The 21,744-nt window shown below is 39.8% G+C and overlaps 1 protein-coding gene across 4 annotated transcripts in view; it reads right to left on the reverse strand.

Annotated features, from left to right (window-relative positions):
• The window catches only part of stag2b (stromal antigen 2b), a 24,907-nt gene extending 3,679 nt beyond the window's left edge, over positions 1 to 21,228 (reverse strand). Inside the window, exons 1-33 of one of the 4 annotated variants that reach the window (XM_005916493.3) lie at positions 21,018 to 21,228; positions 18,842 to 18,966; positions 18,679 to 18,760; positions 18,420 to 18,563; positions 18,220 to 18,316; positions 17,934 to 18,010; positions 17,541 to 17,745; positions 16,270 to 16,421; positions 12,898 to 12,971; positions 12,672 to 12,795; positions 12,433 to 12,531; positions 12,190 to 12,269; positions 11,921 to 12,028; positions 11,665 to 11,776; positions 11,433 to 11,550; positions 11,231 to 11,334; positions 10,301 to 10,393; positions 10,113 to 10,202; positions 9,773 to 9,976; positions 9,348 to 9,418; positions 9,147 to 9,234; positions 8,907 to 8,987; positions 8,716 to 8,808; positions 8,244 to 8,418; positions 8,014 to 8,153; positions 7,701 to 7,802; positions 7,438 to 7,586; positions 4,599 to 4,727; positions 4,144 to 4,370; positions 2,925 to 3,147; positions 1,688 to 1,792; positions 1,477 to 1,606; positions 500 to 574 (exon numbers count right to left, since the gene is read on the reverse strand). In XM_005916493.3, coding sequence (XP_005916555.1) covers positions 500 to 574; positions 1,477 to 1,606; positions 1,688 to 1,792; positions 2,925 to 3,147; positions 4,144 to 4,370; positions 4,599 to 4,727; positions 7,438 to 7,586; positions 7,701 to 7,802; positions 8,014 to 8,153; positions 8,244 to 8,418; positions 8,716 to 8,808; positions 8,907 to 8,987; positions 9,147 to 9,234; positions 9,348 to 9,418; positions 9,773 to 9,976; positions 10,113 to 10,202; positions 10,301 to 10,393; positions 11,231 to 11,334; positions 11,433 to 11,550; positions 11,665 to 11,776; positions 11,921 to 12,028; positions 12,190 to 12,269; positions 12,433 to 12,531; positions 12,672 to 12,795; positions 12,898 to 12,971; positions 16,270 to 16,421; positions 17,541 to 17,745; positions 17,934 to 18,010; positions 18,220 to 18,316; positions 18,420 to 18,563; positions 18,679 to 18,760; positions 18,842 to 18,882 — 3,792 coding nt within the window. In that variant the 5' untranslated portion in view covers positions 18,883 to 18,966; positions 21,018 to 21,228. The other 3 variants (XM_005916494.3, XM_014331869.2, XM_014331870.2) reach the window with 3 other exon arrangements.
• Positions 21,229 to 21,744: the final 516 nt, after the last annotated feature.

Here is a 21,744-nt window from a genome sequence, read left to right on the forward strand (position 1 = left end):
CACATCACCTAATATGCTTAATTGGTAGTAGGCTTTCGAGCCTATACAGCTTGGAGTAAGACAACATGCATGAAGAGGTTGATGTGGACAAAATACTCATTTGCCTAATAATTCTGCACTCCCTGTAGAAGAGGAGGAAAAAGAAGGAAAGAAAAAAAAAAACCTTCCCAGAGGTTTTGTGACAGTCTGGAACAAGAATTTAAGGCTGGATATCCAGTCAGACATAAATAAAAATCGTTTATACAAGCCTAATGGTTGCTCTGCTCACCAAAAAGAAATGTTGCACTTGGCTTAAGGTTAGTCAGCTCAGCCTGTCAAAATGCACAGCCTCATTCACAACCCAAATAAAACAGGCTAGCAGCTGGTCTAGCTTAAAAAGGCAGGCAATTGCAATTTACTTCCCAACAGTTGTGTCGCTTCACATGTAACAGACGTCAACAAACAAAATATAAGATTGTGAGCAGGATCAGTACAGGATCCTGATCTTGGTGCTCCTTACCGATTCATCCATGATAGAAGGGTCAAAGTAATCGGGCTTGAGCTCAGACCTCTCACGGCGGTTCTTGGAGGGTGGCTATGAGATTTAAGAAACGGCATATTTAGTAGACTGTCAAACAACTACTCCCACCCACTGTTAAAACTTTACCCCCATATATTAAAAAAAGGAGAGAGAAAAAAAGCAGAGACTGCAGAAATCGACAGAACCAACATACAATACTTAAAAAAAACAAATAGGAGGTATGTAATTTCAGCATATGTTTGGAACATTCAAGTAGAGTGAATTTAGAGAAACGAGGACAGTTGTACAGTCTTCTGGTTGATTCAACATGACATTTGGAGCCCATCTCATGGAATCCAGCTCCAGCATCCAAGAGAGGTATTAGCCTCGGATCAAATTTTGTTCTGGCTTTACACTCGGCATACATAAATCTGTGGTGTTGGCATAAATGATGAAAATAAATTTGTCTTTTTTGATCATCGTATACCAACAATTGCAATGTACTGGCAAGTACATACTTTAAAAAGAAGAAGAAGAAAAAGACATATTCTTCCCACAAGCAAACATTTCTCTTTAATGATTTCTGACTTGTGCTAGTTCTATTACAGGCAACATTCAAAACAAGGTGCCTGGTTACATCCTATGCTGGCAGTGTGTGCAATAAAAAAAAAAACACTTACACAAATGCATCAGAATACATTCTGAACTTAGTTGTAAAAAGGTTAATTTTCTTTGTTAATCTCCAACTACCATCAAACTGAATCATTAAATGACAAAGAGACAATTTAGAAACAGATACTTGTGTAAAATGCCGATTTGCCTTCCAAGACCATTAACAAAAAACAAAAACCGACTTTAATTGTGATCTAGAGTTTCCTCTAGATCACAAGAAGACACAAGCTTGTATCACAGCGCTTCAAAGGACATCTTAATGTTTGTACACCAAGTACAAACTCATGAAAATGCATGTATCTCACCAGATCAATGTCCATGGTGTCAAAGTCCATGCCTTCATTGAGGTCATCCATACGGCCTTCTGATGACATCATCACATCCTCCACAATCGGCTCTTCGTCTTCTTCCATGAGCCCAGTGCCGCGACGACTGCTGAGCAAACCATTAAATAATTACTAAGTGTACCCAGTCTTCAGATTTACACATCGGCATACAGGTGTGCCTGTGACTTACATAGCATGCTGCAGATTGGTCCTGAGCTTGGCATAATTCATGGCTCTTTCTTGCTGGCGTGCCTCCTCTTGCTGTCTTTGAGCCAGCATCCACGTCACCTGGGAACTAAATATATGAGAGCACATTATTTAGCCATGTTTTGACCCACAACTGTCTGGTGTTTTTACTGGGGATACCATGAGGATACAACTTAGTTGCACACTGGCCCGATGCCTGTAAAAACTCAGGGTGGATAAATAAACTAGTCAGTCACTGTCCCAGTAGGACCAACACTTGGCAGGCTGTTAGGCACAACCATTTTGCTACCATTTGCCCTCCAAATTAATAGCATGCAAATGGGCAATTACACTGAACCCTGTCTTAATGTATTTTGGCTCATTCCAGTCCAAACCTTTTCTCAGAGAATAAGTGATGCTCTGGCCTGAATAATCGGCCTGGATAAGAGCCTAGATGTATTTATAAAATGTTATAGTATGAAACATCGGGATAAGCTTAAATAACAGATAATTAATTAAAAGTAAATGGTCATTAAAGAGCTTTGAGATTATAAGGTCAACAAAGAAAGAAGAGGGAAAAAACGTTAATGTTGGACTGTGGGGTTTTTGAGTAATTGGAGGTGCTAAAGGAAAGTAAGTGGTTACTGCTGTAGCTCCAGGCTACTTCCAGTTTTCTTAGCCTGTACTTTGAGAAGCTACAACTATTCACTACTCATCTTATATAATCTCAACTTAGAGGCACGATTCCAAATCCTGCTCACTAATATCATATAGGCAGATTGATTAATTCAATTCTGAAGCTCAGACACCATTTTTCCTCATTGATCTGCCCATTCTCTGCTGATTAAGAGACACATAACAAATCTGTAAAGACTCCTAATGTGTTTGTTCTTTTCCTAGAGATTTATCTAGGTAATAGGTCATTATCAAAACTGCCCTCATTATTGTGCATCAAAATGCTTCGCTAATAATTTCACACTGATATGTTACAGACCTAAGTAATGTGTTTGAGTCTTTGAACCTATGTGTGGTCTTGTCAACTCAAGTGTACTTGTATTTTATTACGCACTTATAAACATAAAGTTTTCAGAGGTTTTGCATCTACGGACAGTGAAGAATCAATAAGTCCTCTACAGTAAAAATGTTTTTATTTGAAAGAAGCAGCGTGTATTAGCCTGTAACGATTACTGTGCTGAACATGACAGTAATAGTGCAGCAATGAAAGACTGAGGCATGCATACTTGTAATCCATGGATGCCTGGTGGTGCTGGGGCGTCGGTTGATGGTGCTGCGGGTGTTGGTGGGGTTGCTGCTGGTCGTGAGGGAGGGGGTAGACCCCCATGAAGCTGTCATCACGTGCCCTCTTAGGGTCCCGCATGGCAGTGGAGGTGAGATGGGGAGATGGCATCATGACTGGAGTCTGCATGCTCTGCTGCCAGACTTCGCTGCTGCTGCTGCTCTCCTCTGCACGGGAAAAGCCAAAGAGTTTGTTTCAAACAACCACGCACATTCTCGTTTTTATACATTTTGCACAAGTTAGCAATGCAAAGCTCTATTGTCCTGGCCATGCTGAGTTTGAGGAGAATCAAAATTTAGGATTTTGTTTGGTTGCTATGGCAAAAGCAACACATTAACCTTTGCACCAGGGGCAGGGATTGCCACAGTTCACAGAAGAAGCATACAACTGAAATACAGTTCTGAGCATGTCTGTGTGTTTGGCACTCCAGGAACAGAAACCACCTGGAAAATTACACAACAATGAAAACGGTGGGCTGTCTCTCCCCAGCCTCCAGTGAGCCACAATACTCAGCCGTGTTGTCACATTGATAAAGGCTAGCATATCTACCTATTATTAACCGTTTTTCTTGGCTTAATTTGTCCACAATATGAATTAGCATGGCATTCTGTTTAAGTGCTCTGGCGGCAATAGAGTAATGTTCTCTGGAGCTGTAAATTAAGCCATAACATCAGAAACATGAAGTATCACTTGTAAAGGACAAAACAAAAACAAACTTGATGGTGATTGTATGGAGCTTTTATGCTTTCTCATTTATTAGTTAGGGGCTTTAAAATAACCAAGAAGGCTTGGACTTTGCCTTGGGGCCGGTAAACTCTACTTTTCTTGAAATCAGAGCGATATCCTGTCATGAATAGTTTCGAAGCAAACATACACAAGAGAGGTTTTTTGACTGTTAAAGAGTACTTTGACTCCCTCCTAACATCTGCTGTTTAATCTCCTAACCCCACCCATGCAGGCTAGTGAGAAGACATCTGGGTTAATCTGGGCTCTGTGTTTGTAACATCGTGCCTGGCTGAGTTGTATGCATTTCTCCAATTTAATTCATGTTTATAGAAACCTGCTAGCTTTAATCTTTTTAAACCAAACTAAAAATCAATATATTTTTTCCACCTGCACTATAATTAAGCACTTTTATTTTAATATTCCTGAGTAAACAATACCTTCTGGCAACTTCCTCTTGGCTGCTGAAGTTCCAGCTGTAACAACAGGAGGCTTAGTCTTCTTGGAGCGAACGGAAGAGCCTCTGCTGGAGTAGCCACTCATCACAGACATGGTATCATCATCGCCCCCAGCCTGTAGGGAATTCCTGTAGGAGATGAGAGGAAGCCAGCAGTCCTCTCGCTGCAGCGCCATCTGGAACGTCATGAATCGCTCCAGGTACATGTGGCTGGGGAGAAGAGGGAGGTCATCTTGAGAAAATGAAATACGAAATACACAGGACAAACTTCACACGTGAAACCAGGTGCACATTCCAATTGGGGCATTCGAAGCTGCAAAAAAGCTGTCATGCATCAGAAACACCAGTTGCACCAGTTGTCACAAACACCTGTTCCACTGAGATACTGAAGCTTCCCATCCAAAAACAGAGGGGGAGAAAAGAAGAAAATCAGCTTACACAGTCCTCTTGTCTTGTCTCATAAGCTTGGAGGAGAACTCGCTGAGGATGTCCAAGAAAGCCAGGTTGCGTGGGGGGCTTCCTTCTCCTTGGGGACTAGGCTCCTTAAATGCAAACTCAATACCATCCCTGAGAAAAGCACAGAGGCAGAGAGAAAAAGAAAGACCTGTGAGCAAGGATTAGCAACGTTTTGTGGACATTAAATAAAAAGCAGTTCATCTTAACTGTGTAGTAGAGGTGTGCATACGCACATCATTCATGATAATACCGGTATTTTTTGGTTTTGCCCCGGGTCAATAAATAAATATTATATCGCGATGGTGTAAAAACAAATCACCCTATTACACAGCGGATTACGCTAACGTGGGTCATGCAGCATGAAGTTATTAAAATTGTGAAAGTGACTGCAAACATGGCTAAAGCATCACCGCTGAAGATTTAATTCCCAAAAGAGCAGCTACTTGAGTGGTTTGGAAATATTTTGGATACAAACGAGCAGATACAGAACAGACCACAATAATATGGAAGGAGTGCAAGACGCCTGTAATATCGAATGGGGGAAAGTACTTCTAAACTTACTTCACCATCTCAAGCATCAGCAGCCAAGTCTGTACCAGGATTGTCTGAAAGCCTGAGAGAAAACTCTGCAGCTAACACTACAAAACTAAAACAAAGTAAGCTCATTCAGCATAGCCTCACCGAGTCTCTAGCTAGTTGTACTCCGTATGATTTTAAAAAAAACAAACGCTGGAACTAGGGCTGTGCGATATGACCAATCACAAAAATTTCTGTAAATTATGTGAATCTCGGGCAGCTCGACTTGCGTGAAGTGTTTCCAGCTGCGCATCCTTTACCTGGAGTCGAGTGTTTTAACCGATGCATGAAACTATACATTTTTAAACATAAGTTGTAACGGCCGCCGTTTTCTTTGTATTTATTACACGGCGTGTTGCGGGGGAAAGCCTGTTCTAACTTCTGAGTCCAAGGTTTATTTTTTAAGCACTTGGCGGCTCTTTTTTAATTCTCATTCGTAAATAATCTGCTCTTTCACGTGATTCAGTTTATTTTGAAAAATCTCAACAGGATTTTGAGCTTTTTTGTGAAAGGTTTATGTGGAACATATCACTCATTCCTACTGTCGTAAAATATCTGAGTTAAGAGCAGCAACCCTGTGCATATCCTTAGATGCTGAGGCTGGAATCACTGGGATTTTCAACATTTAGAGACCTTTCAAAATCAAAAGATAAAAAAAATAATCTGCTTAAATAACTATTTGTATAATATGGTACCTACATAGAGCTTCACTAATTAGATTGTTAATTGCTCAAACAGCACACTCATTTGTTATTACAGGCTAGCGGTTTACCTTTCCTAAATGTAACAAACTGAGAATGGACCACTGAATATTTTAGGTTATCGGATTCTTAATATAAAAACAAACTGTTGTGACTTGTTGGCCCCATATCAGATCAGTAGCTTAAGTGTGTTGAACACATACAGCATTTGATTCGTACCACTTAAGTAAAGCAAGTTGCAGTAGTCATGCCACAACTTTCAATAAATGAAAGTTGTGGCATGACTACTTTAAAACAGTTTAAAGGGGTGGCTGTAGCTCAGGTGGCAGAGCAGGTCTAATCAGAAGGTCGGTGGTTCGATCTCAGGCTGCATGCCAAATATCCTTGGGCAGGATACTAACCCCATGTTTGCCTACTGGTGGTGGTCAGAGGGCCCGGTGGCGCCAGTGTCCGGCAGCCTTGCCTCTGTCAGTGCGCCCCAGGGCAGCTGTGGCTACAATGTAGCTTGCCATTGCCAGTGTGTGAATGTGTGTGTGTGAATGGGTGAATGACTGAATGTAGTGTAAAGCGCTTTGGGGTCCTTAGGGACTGAGTGAAGCACTATACAAATGCAGGCCATTTACCATTTTAGTGTAATATTACTTTATATAAAATAAACCTGTGAAATACTAGAAAGAGCTGTCAGAATTACTACCTCTTTAGTACACATTTTAAAATATGACCTCATGACAAGTGTACTGGACCCAACTAGGCAGGCATATTGTAAGATTCTGGGCCTATAGCAACAATTAATGGGAACTACTTTTATACATTTATTTTTGTCTGTTTCAGTCCTCTTGCACTCTTCTCTCTGCACCATGGAACAAAAGAATTCAATTTCCAGTAATAACTTAAGTAGTTTTAGGCCTTCTTTCAGAACTCTTTGAATTGGAACAAATTTAATAATACTAATCTGTGAAACTGATTGGCTCAAACAGATAAAGGTTTACTAGTACCAATGTTTCATCAGAGATTTCGCTCCGTATGTCCAATATAACGTAGCACTCACTGACTGTGAGAGATTTAACAATTCACATGAAAGAAACAAGCCACCAAGAAGATTGAATGCTTAAAACAACCAATTTTCCACCACTTATAACAGTATTAAAATAGATTTCTACCACAGCAATAGTTTGTTTTTAGAGAAGATAGTTGAAATGATAGTAGTGATGATCCACCATCAGATATTAAGAAAAGTCTGTGCGGCTCATTTCATTCACACGGCTCAAATATGTAACGGTTGGTTGCCATCCTTTATGTTTCTGCAGTTCAGTGTTGTGTTTTTGTTTTGTTTTAAACATGTTTTTCTACAATACTTACTGTACTGGAAAAGGCTAGAGTGTAACATTTCATGCCTTAAGCCTCTCCAAAATCCGGAGAAAAAAAACAACATGGCAAAGGAAACAGTATTCAAGAAGTAATTTGTCTAACATGACAGTTCCCAGATACGGGGCCAAAATCTAAGAAAAGCTTTGTAACCCAATATGAGCAGAATAAAGCCTTACTTGTGCAGCATGGCAATGGCATCTCTGGTTTTGACTTGATCGAGACCGAAAGTTAGAGAAAAACGACGTGCCAACTCCTTGATTCCACAGAATGCCGAGGAGGAGCGATCAAAGCCATGACCCAGTTCAGTCACCATTTCAATAAATAACTAGGACACAGAGAGATATGGAACATTAGATAACATCTTAACCACTGGGACGCATGAGCAGAAGGTCACAATTATGGAATTAATTAATACGCGAGCAACAGTGTGCACACTGACCTGCTGCAAACTGAGGATGAGCGTCTTGGCACACTGAATCTTGTCAATTTGCCGAGTCTTACTCATAGTCTCCTTGATGATATCACCGTAATCATTGTAATACTGTAAAAGCAAAAAAAGAAACAAACAGGAAAAACATTGAAAGGTGGTGAAGAATTTTGTGCGTGTGTGCATGCATGTGCCCAAGGTCAGGACAACAGCAAATGTGTTAATTAAACAACTATTTTTTCCTGTAAGAGTTACTTATATTCACAGTTAATGTGAATATAAGTAACAACTGCATATTTTTAAAATGACAAATGCTTAAGCTTACCCTCATGTACTGTTTAAAGATATCAGCTCCAGTCCTCATTTCTACCACACAGTAGATAATGAGTTTACAATAGGCAGCCAGGAGGTTTCTTCTCTTGTGCAGAGCTTCAATCTTTACTGCCTCGTCGTCCTGTTGCCCATCTGAGGGGGAACAAACAATTTGAAATCCCATTAGCTACTTCCTCACTTTGGCCAGTGCAGTGCCAAAACTGCACATCTGCATATTCATACCTGTGCTATTTGTGTCATCATCCTGGTCTATGAAGACATGGTTCATGATGAACGAGAGCAGTTCAGACTGTAGTGAGTCCTCTGGAGAATAGACCAGGGGCTCCAGGTGTTCTCTGCCTCCGGACACCATCTGGTGGCTAAAGATGAGCAGGAGATCACACAGGATGGTGAACGCCTGTGGGAGAAAACGAAGAAGAAAAGAACAAAGCTAAAACTCTGTGTGCACAAGCCCTAAACAAAATGATCACAAATTAGATTTCGAATTAAGCAGATACATGATAAGTGCTCTGGAGCTTAAAAAAACATCCATTGTAGCTGCAATAAGGGGCAACAAAACCACCACTTCAGAGTTAAAAGGAAAGTCTGTTCAGCTGCACAAAGTCCATGTACTTTAGGTGTTCTTGCTTTGCTTTCAAGTTGATTTTACGCGCACTTTTAAACATGATAATTGTCACTTTCTCATCTGTGTCACCTGCTCTTTGACAGCTGTGTTAACGTTGGTGAGGTAGCGCTGACACATCATACAGAATGCCCTCATCTGCTTCCTCAGGGTCACCAGATCATCCTGAAACAAAGACAAACGCATTTTAAAACATCACATTTATAGCTGCTTAAATCTGTTAAAACAGCACAAAATAGCAATGAAATATGATTAGACCTCACCTTTCTGGAGCTGCCCTCAGATAACTTGGCCAGGTGCCACAGTATCACGTAGTGGGTACATTGCAGTGAATGGATGACTATCTACTCACAAGAAGTGAGAGAGAAAGAGAAAAAACCCACACAAAATAAAAAATAAAATTAAAAAAAAAAAACATGTATCAGTATTTTCGAGCATTTAATAAAAATAAAACAAAATTATGCAGAGTAACTTATATATATATATATATATATATATATTACCTGCTCAGGCATGTCCCCGTTCTCTATGCCAGTATTGAGCAGCTTGAAGTTGCTGGTAAAAAGGTCCCATCCCGAGAGGTCATGTGCACTGCAAAAGAGTTGATGACGTCTCATCACTTTCAAAAACGTGCACACTGAATCTACCAACAATGCAGCAGACGTAGATAAAATCACATAGAAAATACTTCTGAGAAAACATACTTGTGAAAAGCTGTGATCCTCTTTAGAGTTGACAAAACCTGATAAGCATCATCTTCATCAGCATCTTCACCCTGTACAGAAAAAAGTGATTTTAACAGGTCAAGATCTTTAATGTTATCATAAATAAAAACAAATTGGAGTTTTCAGATTGTCCAGAAAGGTGAAAATTTCTGATGAGCTTCTTTACAAACTATATGATAAGGTCATTCACAACACATCAAGTATTTTCATCCTTGCTATATATAAGACTTCTGTACAACAGGATAAGTTCCAGTACCAATAAATGAAGAGTTATGAAATGTGACAGAGCTAGAACAGAACACAAATAATGGAGGCTGTGCTCTTTTCATGGTTTATGTTGAGCTAGTTTCTGTTGTACTGGACTTAAAGGTATGCTGGACATTTAAGCGCACTATTACTCTCACCTCTTGTAAAAAGTCCTCCAATAGCCTATTAAATTTGTCCACCAGCTCATCCAGCAGCTGGGAGCGGGCTATGTCCACCCTGTTAAAGATTGTGAATTCCTCATTGCAGAGGGCGTGGTAAGTCTTAGAGCAGGACTCTAAAACCTCAGTGTCTGTGTGCTTCTCCACAATTTCTTTGATCTGACGCAGCAGGGATTCCAGGTGCTGGATGGAGGAGAGCGAGAGATAAGAGATATTAGCATAGTGTGTGTGTGATAAACAATCACATTAATATGTTAAATACATTAATCCAATTTGTTCTGATCTGATTAGCGCTGTCCGACAAGCCAATTTGTCTTACCTTCTCCAGACGCCCTGTGGTATAAATTTCCAGGTCAAAGAATTGCGGAAGCTGCAACAAGTTAGTCACCTTCTCTCCATCCACGGCATACTGTGGAGCACATAAAGAGCACAATGATGCTGTACTGTTAAAAGTACAACCTCCTTAGGAAGATTGCTTCTAAGAAAGCTGAGTGGATGACGACATACCTTTGCCAGTAGAGGGGGCAAAGCCACAGCAAACAGCTCTGTTATTCTGGTTCTGTCATCCAGCTGAGTCTTCTTCTCTTTAGCTGTCATCACCTGATGTGTGATGCAACCACATTAGACCACACAACTAGTCTCCATTCATCCATTCAGAAAGTGTACTCTGACTTCTTAATACCGAACACCACCATTTAGGGTAAATGTAAACTACATTAATGAATTAATCTTTTTTTGGCGCATCTGGGGAATTTTATTTTTAGCTTTTAACTGAATTTCCTAAATAATTTAAGTAGTAAACTGAAAAAACGTCTTTAGAAATCGATGTGTTGTACACAACTCAGAAGGACTGCATAAAAAGGACCGAAAGCAGCTGTGGTTAAACTCATTAAAATAAAGAAAGTATGCAAGTGCAGTAGAAACATGACAGAAAGTACATGTTTAGTATCTACAATTATGCAGAGTGAAGCTATGCACCAACTTTCAACTGTTTAAAAAAACAAACAAAAAAAAAAAAAAACATGAAGAATATCCCAGAACTGTTCTTATCTCCAAAATCAAACACCACGACAATGAGCAAAAGAAAGTATATACATTAAAACAATTTTAGCAAACAGTCTTATCCTCTGATAGCCTACATGTTGCACTTCAGACAGCAAAATTACAAAAATAAATAAATAATCAAACAACAAGTTGGCTGACAATTATTTGAAGACCTATGAACAGACGTGGATCTGTAGATCTTTTAAGTGGCCGTGTTTCAGAAGGTTCATAAAGAGTTAACCAATTTAACATAATTAACTCTATAATATTACTGTCACCAAAGAAATCCCAGGATAGTTGGCCAATTAGGAGAACAGCACAAAGACAGCATAATCCAACAAACAGACATGACTAGTATTGGCTTATGATTTTTAGCGTGTCAGCCACTCTTACCCTCTTCCCTGTTCCTCTTCCAACAGGTGGGTGGCACTCAGCAGCCTGGCGTACAGTGCACAGCATGATTTCAATCAAAGCCGTCTCTTGTCTGTCTGTAAGAGCTGCGAAAGAAAAACCAAACAGAGAAATCAATAAATCACAATAGTGCTCTCAACTGCATACCAGTACAAAGAAAGAAAGAAAAAACCCAGTGCTATACCTTCCTCTCCTGGCAACGGGTCATCTAGCAGTAAGCTGATCATACACTCCCAGTCTTTCAGTAGCTCTGCACCACATTCCCAGAGTGAGTCCACTAGGTAAGCCGCATGCTCGTGGAGCTGATGGAATAAGTGTTCAAACAGATGAGGGATGGATCACTGATACTGTTTACAAAACAGTACGCGCAATAAAGACAGAAATGTGAGAACAGAAAATATAGCATGATAATGTACCTCACTCTCCAGGAAGAAAAAGACAGTGGTCTTAATGAGGTTGGCATTGGGACTTTGTCTGCCTCTCCTTTTAGGGGCACCTTCATCTTCCGGTTCTCGGTGGCTGAACAATCTTTGAGAATATTTTTCATTAGTTGGGAATCACATGGAATACTAACTCAAACAGCTGATATACTATTTCTTGGAACTGTAAAGGTTTACAAACAAAAATCACTACAAGCCTGAAGCTAGAAATCTTAACTTATGTCTAACATACTTCTTAAAAAGGAATTCTCCAGCTGCAACTGCGACCGGCCTGTGTGCCGAGTACACCAAGTGATAGACACTCTCACAGTCCTCAGGAGTCAACATCTCATCTGTACTACTGCAGAAACAAATACAAAGAAAATTACAAAGACTTTATCAGTAGCACAAATGTACTTGATGCAAATCACAAAATTTACAAGTGCTCAGCCTTGAAGTATAAACTACGTCCCAATCACTTGTGCTGAACAACATTACATATTATCAAAAACAACCACTTACTTCAAGACAAGAGTAAGTAGCTTAATAGCTTGTACTGCTACATCATATTCTTTGTCAAGAGTCATAGAGACGATGCGGTCCTAAACAAAAGGAGAGACAGAAAACTTAATGAGTCATTTTGCCTCGCAAACTCCTGAATTACTGAAAGCATAGTTAAATAAAGACAAGCCCATGGAGTTTGTTTCTCCAAGTATGGAACAAATACAGTTGTTGTGTTTAAGTTGTCCAGCAGGTGGTGCTGACCTTAAAGCGACTGGTGAAGAGCTCCAGTCTGGCATTGAGTTCTCTGTTGTGATAGAGGCCCTGCAGTGCTGTGAGACACTTTAGACGTACTTCACCTTGCTGGAATAGAGTACGAAAGTATCCATTACTGGTTACTGCAGTTATCAACACACTCTTTTTAAAAAAAATAAAATAAAATAAATTAAGTATACACCTTAAGAGGAGCTTTTAAAAAATTCAGAGTCCTTTGTATTGCCCACCTTATCGTGCATCGTCCATCCCACATACTTCAGATAGCTGTCGTTGAGGAAGGCATCACTATAGAGTTTCATCCACACTCCAATCTCTTCTATACAGATCGCCCTGATTTCTGCTATTGAATCCCTGTTAAAACATTATTTAATAAAAAAACGAATGTTAGCAGTCTGTAGAAAAGACAGTGATAACAAAGTTCAAGACTGGATGCTGACTGACGTAAGGCCATACCGATATCTGTGCACAAACACTCCTTTGAATATTGCGTTCATCATGTTTTCAATCTCGTCCTGATTTTCCTGGAGCTGAAATTAAGAGCAGAAAAAACCATGTCAGCGCATTTTATCACACAAACACAGCAACTGACCAGACTGCAACAATAACTGGTGGTCAGGATGCATTGTTAACATAATAAGACTAGTGTGACAGTCAACTATGCCACCATGCTGCGGTGTGGCTGCACAGTGAACTAACAGATGGATGCCCTGTGGGACCTGCTGTTATATAACCAATAAACCCGCCATACAGGCTAAATAACACTTGGCATTACGGGTTCACCACCTACAGAGGAGCAGCAGTCACTATTCTTCCTAAACCAACAAATGTCTGCTCACAAGCTACAGTAATTCCTGTTTACATGGTTATATAGGTTCTTTCATGACTTGGGGAGAGTCCAAGTTTAACATCAATTGTTGATTTTGTAGAATACTGGTTTAAATTCTTTGAGGTGACCACAAAAAAAAGAAAAAAGGAACAAATAAAGAACAAACAATATACTGAGAATCTTTCACAAATCACCTGAGATTTCTGGTATCGTCATCTCTGATTCACAATAGAGTCCTTATTTTGAAACAAAGTTCAATTCAATAAATACTCTAGTTCAGAAGAATATACTGTGTATGCAATGACTATCACTCCCCCCCCCCCCAAAAAAAAAAAAGTTCTGAGAGAAACTGGTCTGTGTCCTCCCACTTCACGGGGGAAATGGGTACAAAGCGCTGTGTTGTTGCCAACACCGTCTCCAGCTGCTGAAACATAATAACCAGTTAAGCCCATTGTGTTCCACAACTCTGCACAGACGCAAGCTCTTACAAATTAAACAAATCAAGGACCAAAGTAGTTTTCTTCACCTAAACAGAGTAGGCTAAAATTTATCTGTTCAAATGGATTTGGTTACCAGGGAGTTTTCAAAGCTTGTTACTAATTTGCTAAATCTAAAATGGATCCATTCTTTACAGTTCAACTTTACTGTGTGCTAGATGATACACATTATTCTCACACATCAATGCTACACTTTTACCTCATTTACATAGCTACACTGGCAATATTTAAAAATCTATAGCTGCTTTCAATTAATGTAATGGCATCTGAATGTGTTGGCTTCGTGTCTAAAGGACTCTGGTCATTTTTCAAACATGGAGAAAAAGAACATGAGAGTATGTGCACTAGGGCAGACACAGTAACATTTGCAAATCTGCTTGAACAGGGCATAAATCTGAAATGCATGCAGTCACATTAACAGGCAGACCTTGAACAGCAATAACATTTATCTCTCCAACTTCAATTTTCATTTGCACCAAGATTGAAGCATTAGTCATTTCTGTTACTTTCAAGCTGTAAGAGACGTCCTTCTCACAGCCTGTGTGGAAGGGGCAGGGAAGAGATGCCTCTCAGCTGCAGCATCATGCAGCACGTGCACACAGACACAGAATTAAACTTTCAAAAGTGTGGCTCCACTTCAACAGTCAACACGATGCTTGCCAACACAAATGCAACAAGTCTTTTAAACACAGGGCACACCTTTCTTATGCACCGCATCTCTCTGAATTAAGCAATTTTCTGTAATATTTATGAACTTTAAAAAAGTATACATTATTGAAAATTTTCTCAAAATATTGTGATATATTTTTGAGGCTATACAGCCTACCCAACTGCTCCTGTTTTTGTCTAACTGCAGGAAAAGCAGCATTTAATGCAAATAAATGAGGGGTGTTTTCAATCCTTCTTTTCCATAAGCTACTGTCATGGATGACAAACTACAGTTGTATTTGTCAGCATTATAACCATCAACAGCATAAATAAAATGCAAGCACAGAAGTAGAAGTCTAGTTAGCGTTTGTCCTGTAAACTTTAAGTTTTATATAACTGTTTAATACTTTAACAAAAGCTGACATAAATCTAAATTCTAATTCATCAGAAACTTGTACAACATTTTCATACATGTGGATGATGAAGTTTTTTCTTTCTATTTGGGTCAAACATCTCCAGCTGCAAGCATCTCCTTCCTTTGTAGCCTGGTTTTACTCAACAGTATGTTTTTATCTCAATAAATGTGTTGTTTCCACATTTATGGGGAACAGTTGTATATGTATATATTGTATATATTATATACATTGCAAATATCAGTGCTTTGTTGGAGATTGTTGAAGTAGTTCTCTTTTAGGTACGAAACTGTCATTAGAGTGTGACACAATGCTCTTACTTTCAGACATGCCTGGCTTTGTCTCCTTGTTGTACACACAAAAGAACGTAAACAAGTGGTTTTGCTACAGTAAAAATATTGCGATAGTAGGGCTGCACGGTTAATAGTTAGAAAATCGCGAGCTTAATTCATACTTATGTGCGATCTCATTTCCAAATGACAACGATTTAAAAAGAAAAAAAAGAAAAAAATGAGACAACGACTGTACCGCATTTTGATCCGGGACGTAATCTGCATGAAAACAAGCGCTCACTCTTCCTGCTCAACAAATGACAAGGGCGGAGCCTTATACCACGTGATACAGAAGCTGGCTGCTAAAATTAGCAGGGAAAAAACAACGGAGAGCACGTCAGGGATGACGAGAAAGTGACAGGAGAAAATCCATCCCGGTCAACCACCCAAACATCAGTAACGGAAACCTTATACAGCGCTTCCCTATACACGTCGAACTCCCGCAGGCACAAACAAATTACGGAGGCTATTACTTATCACCTGACCAAAGATATGGCTCCTATCAACACTGCAAAACGAGGGATTTAGGAAAATGATCAACACCCTAGACAAACGCTACACAGTGCTGTCCCGCAACTATTTTTCTATTGTTGTACTACCTGCTCTATACACGCAGCGTCGAGCAACGGTGGAGACGAATTACAAGCAGTACAACATTTGGCGGCAACGACAAAATGTGAGACATTTGTTGTTTTTATGTTTATTTATTGTTTTTATGTTCAGTCTCAACTGTTACGAAGTTGATGTGCAGTTAATAAGTGCAATAAATATTTATACTGGAAAAGAAAATCGTGAGAGAATCGTGATCTCAATTCTAAGCAAAAAAAAAAAAATCGTGATTCTCATTTTATGCAAAATCGTGCAGCCCTATGCGATAGGATACTTTTAACGTAAAAATGTATACCAGTACTATAGCTGATGATACAATGTGGCAGAGCCCTAAGAAACAGTCGCCAATTATTTTGATACATTACCAAATCACTACTCAAACAAACCAGTTTTCAATGTGAAGTTTAAGTGTCAAACGTTCAAATGAATAAACATGACATGTGCTTAATGTAATAAGCTGCATGACAAAAACAAATGCAACCAATTGTTGCAATGCTTACCTCTTTACGTTTTTGCAACAGCAGCTCCAGCCTGTCATTTGCCCTTTTAGCGACCATTTTATTTCTCTCTGCCTCATACTGGCGCTGGGTGTTGTCCATGTTGATGCTCAAGTTTAGAGCTACATTCACCAGGGCTGTCATCAGCTTCATGGCTGTCAAAAACACAACAAAGAACATGAAGAAATAAAATAATTTCTGTTATCTGTAGATTATTTCAAAACTATCTCTCATTAAGTTATGTGAGCTTATCTGACATCAGTGGGTTTTGGTATTAATAATTTGCAATGAAAGTTAGTTCTGATTGCACTACAGAGCAAAATTGCAATACCTTAAATTTAGAGGATGGTGAAATGGTCACAACTGGTACAATATTTGTATTTTAGAAAAAAGAAATGTTTGGGTTCCTTTAATTCTGACTAAGTAGACACCTTGAATTCAAGTATGCTTTACAAAAGACGACAAGTCACCAAACTCAAAGCAAATTGATTATGAATAAATCCAGTTTTAGCAACACCTGGGTAACACAGTAGCTTAAGTGCAGAGAACAATCATTAACTAGCGTATTATCTAAAATAACTATCCACCAGCTGAAACAGGCCAGCCTGCCAAGACCAACACTGACACCCAAACAGAAGCACAAAAAAAAGCATACTGAAAGTTCATGACAACAACTTTCCAGATAGAAAAAACCCCTGTATGTTTTATAGTCACAGTACCCACGTGACAGAGTAAGCATTAAGCCTAACAATATCGGCTATGTGTTCTACACAGCTCGGATTATTGTAGAGCATATGATCAAGATTCTTCTGCGTTTTTTAATGCGTTTAAATCCCCCTTTGCTGCTTACATTTATCCTAAGTGTTCATGTGTACACAACATGCTCATAATAAAGACTTCAGTTGCCCTGCCCTTAGGAGTGTAAAAACATTTAAAAGAATCTAATCACAAAAAATAACTTAAAACATTTGTGCAGGTGGCCCATCTAGGTTGATCACTGGGGTTATTAACTTTAATACTACTATGAAACAAAATGTGCAGACTGTATAAAAAAAAAAAACTAGAGTTTACACCAATGAAAATTTCTGACCTCATAAATATCCAAGAGCACTACAAATGAGTCTCCAGTTCAAACACAAGGATACAACAAGGAAGAACCTTTAAAACACACAACTTTTCCCAGCTAGCTAACTGTTGTATGCTTGGAAAAGAAGCCATTGATTGTAAATCAGCACAAACACTTAAATATAATTCATAAACACACACGATCTTACCTGCCAGTGTTGAGGTGTGTCTGAAGGCTCGGACTTGGGAATCCGATAGTCCGGTGAGAAGGGAGATGACTGTGTCCATCATATACTCATCATAGATGATACTGTATTGACACTGGCGCACTAGCACCGAAATGAATTCACAAAAGCTTGTTTTGAACTTCTTCCACTGGGGCCCGGCTATGGTTAGAGGGTAGTCACCGCTGTCCTGCAAAGTACACAGAGGAACGACAGTCCTTCACTACAATGACTAGTACAAGTGGCAGTTATCTACCACAAATTAGCAAAGTTTATTGTCCTTGGTACGTACATGAATTCTGTATTTGGCATCTGAAATCAAACTTAAGTGATTTATAGCGAATATGGTGTGATTATTAGTCTAATGTGGTAACTTGCCTCATCAAATTCCTCTGTCATCCGTCGGATGATCTCAGAATTCTGCATGTTGCGAAACATTTCTCCAGTAACCACACCTGACAGGAAAAAACACAGAAGAAGAAGGAGAAGATGAAGAATAAAGAGGTTAGACAGAAGACAATTTCCTGAGTGGAAAAGCAGAACTACTGATTCAGATGAGTGGAGGGAGGTTCTGCAGGACAACAAAGACTACATACTTCCTCAATATAGTTTAAAAAACAGCCAATCGTGTAGTATTCGTACTGAAGCTGAGAAACATAAATACCTTTGCATCCTGAGCACTGGATGAAGAAATTGATGAGATCCAACAGTGCAACATCTCTGTCATGTTTGTAAGATTCAATCCAGTCATCAACAACAGACTGCAAGAAGATGGGGACAAGCACAAGTTGTGTATTTTTTTCTCTTACTGAGTAAAAGAAAAGGGAAAAAAGGTGGCAATTTCAAAGGGTTTCCTGTTCATACCTGCATTGCACTCCTTCCCAGCTTCACAACCTCAAACAGCATCATGTTTTCCATGCCATTCTCTTGGTGGTGGCCATTTATACGGCCTGCTCCTTTCCCTCCTTTTCCTTTCTCCCCTGCTGCCTTCTTCCCCTTCTTTCCACCCTGGGAAAGTAGTGAAAAAACAAATATAAATCTGAGAACCACTGCAGAGCGTAAGGAAAGAAAAACAATGTGTGTTACCAATACTTGTGCAATGGTCCATTTGTTGCATCTATACCTTTCCTTTAGCTGAATTTGCACTCCTTCCATCAGGATCCTCAGAGAAGTCTGTGTCTGAGGAGAATCGAGTGTCTGTATCCCTGACAAAAACAAATAACTGCATGAGATATCATATCAACCTTAACCTTAACAATAAATGTAAACTATTAGTAGATACTTACTGAGTATAGGCGAACTCTGATGGTATTTCTGGTGCTATCATTGTTGCAACATCTTCTGGATAACTTTAACTTACGACTGGCTTATAATCCTCACAAAATACAAGGCAGGAGACGTTGCATGTGACCTAGAATATGGAGCAGAATTGTTGTAGAGTGCTACACATGCAGTCTTATTGCACATTTCACCAGCAACACTGAAAACTAAACAAAATAAACACTTTGTGTTTCCAGAAATCACAGCATCTGTAGTGAGCAAATGTTACTTTGATGTCTTTGAAAGAGAGAGTGAGAGAGGAAAAAAGAAAAAAAGGTTTCACATGGTAACAGGGGGCGGACACAAACGCTCCTGTCATGCTCACTGTCCAACCATTGGCTCCCTCCCTTTCTCTGCTCTCCTGGGTTTACAGACAACGTCATACAATCAAGACCGGAGTGTCTTCCTCAATGTCCAAATATGGCACTGCCCTATCCGCCCCATACATATCTCAACCAATCAAATGCCAGTATCAACATCAACAAGATTCTGCAGGCCACAGGGAAACTATTGCATGGTTGTGAAGTGTAAATTAGTGGCACACAGATCAAAGTAGCAAGTAGAAGTAACTTTTCAAATCAGGACTAATACCATGTCCACTCTGAACCAAATGTAATTTTTTCTGTAGCAGTCAGTGAAATCAATAAAAGCCCTACCGAGTAAACGATTCAGTCTGGAAAAGACAAACTCCACCCATTATACACCAGGTTGGGTGCAGTGAGTCCCTCTTTCAGTCCTAGTACACTTAGAGCTAACATACACAACGTTGTCATTCTTCCATTATTAAACCAGACACAATTACTTAGTAAACTTTAAGGCCGACTATCCGATTTAAATCGAAAGTAACGTTAGCAAATTGATTCTTACAATTTCACGCAAAATGAAGGCTCACGCGTGCCAAATTACAGGTTATTACTGTTTACTGTGAATTAAATAGTAAACGTGAAATTGGTTAACATCAGCTAACAACAAAGCAAAGAGTAGTGCTCAATATGATGATGTTTCTATGACTATGTGAGTTTCAGCTTTTCACAGTTAATTCTTGGTTTGAGAGTTTGGTACCGTACCCATTTCCTTGATAGTGAGGGGGATACTGCATGACAAGACGACGGGATTCGTGCAGACAGAAAAAGTGGCGCCAAATCGGGGAGTGTATCTCATAAACTTGTTAATGCGAAACGACAGTAAAGAATGCTATATAACAAAAAACACGCTAATGTGAAACTCAACTGTGTGAATTTTTCAAGGACAACTATACCACCAACTACCGGCTCCGCTCGCCCCAACGCTGCCGACACGGAGCCGCTCTTCGTCGGTTCCTGTCAAAATTGACGCCGGTGCGCTGCTGGTGCTAGCGCGAGTAGCTAAGTAACCGTGGATTTTTGGCGTATTTTCCCCAGCGTCAGCTAGTTGAAATTTGATGAAGTAAGCATGCGCTACTTAGGGAAAACAAACTATGAATAGCCAAATAAGAAGAACGAGAAGCGCATACAATGCAATATCGTCAGATTTTCAGAACATGCCAGCGTTTACCATTGCTATACTAGTTGGACCATAATAACAAAACAACGCAAGCCTTTCTGTACTAGCGTAAGCTAATATTAGCCAGAACACAATAAGGCTAGTCAGCAATGCTGCCGTGTACATTAACTAATTTCTGTCTACGTGTCACTCGTAACCAGTCTTCGTCCGAAGATAAAGTAAATAATAGCAGATAAACTCCAATGGACGAGCTGAAAATAACTCCCACTAGTTAGCAATGCTAAGAGCTACTGCTAACGTTACCTAAAAAAAACATCACGTCCTTGCGTCCTCCATCTTGCCTCGGGAGTTCCAGTACCGTATTGCATAAGCAACAAACACTTTGTTTACAAATATATAAAGTGCAAGTAAGTCGGTTGTGGCAATAAAACGCTTCGGTCTGTTCCGAGCTACGTATTTTGCGCCGCTGTGTAAAAAATCCAGTTCGTTAGCCTGCTAACAACCGAAGTAGCCATGTTCCGCGAGCTAGCGAAGCGACTTGGTTCAGGCAGACATCCGCGCTCTGCGCTCATCTAAAGCTAGCCTGGCTAGCGAGACAGCTAGCAAAATACAAATCAACTAAGTTCCAGATAGCTCTCCGCCATTTTACAGCTAACTTACCTTGTTGTGAAATGTAGTCCCGGTACAATCGTAACTTTTACTACTCGTATACAGCCTCCGTCTGAATTCCGCCACAATTCTGTAAAAAGAGTTTAAAAGTCGCGGTCAGAGGCGGTTTCGGACGTTCTCTCACCCCGCTTGCTCCGTAGTTCGGTTTGTTGTTTCGACGACCTGGGAGGAGGATATCCTGGTGCAGAGCTACCACCTAGCGGCCACAATACTCGCACTGAATGCACGGTTTATAGCCTGACATCTAGTGGTAACTGACGAGAACTGCACGGAAACACTACCGCCTCTGTTTTCCGTGGGCTAGCTTTTCTAGCTATTTGTTTTGTATGTATAAAAGGAGCACACAATACTGACCTAGGATGTTACTATTTGAAGTATCGTAGCAAATCTGTATGGTTCTCGTCTGCAGTTCCCTCCCAGTTCACAGTGACAACTTACACACAAACAAAAACAAACTAAGGAGCTAAGCAACATATAGACAAGGTATTTTGTTTAGCACATCAGATAAGACAGTTCTCCAATTCTGCTGTAAGGGTTAAAACACCCTCCCCTACTGTCCTTTAGGAAGATTGTGGAGATATGTAAAGACGACACCTGGTGGTCCGTCATGAGATACTTAATAAAATACAGATCTAATTCCTACAAGATCATTACTCTATATGAGTAATGATTTTTACCATAATTGAAACTAAAATGCTGCACAAAAATTAAAAATCTG

This window comes from Haplochromis burtoni, unplaced genomic scaffold (assembly GCF_018398535.1).
Source record: "Haplochromis burtoni strain Fernald_Lab_line unplaced genomic scaffold, NCSU_Asbu1 Contig_19, whole genome shotgun sequence".
Classification (NCBI taxonomy): Eukaryota; Metazoa; Chordata; class Actinopteri; order Cichliformes; family Cichlidae; genus Haplochromis; species Haplochromis burtoni.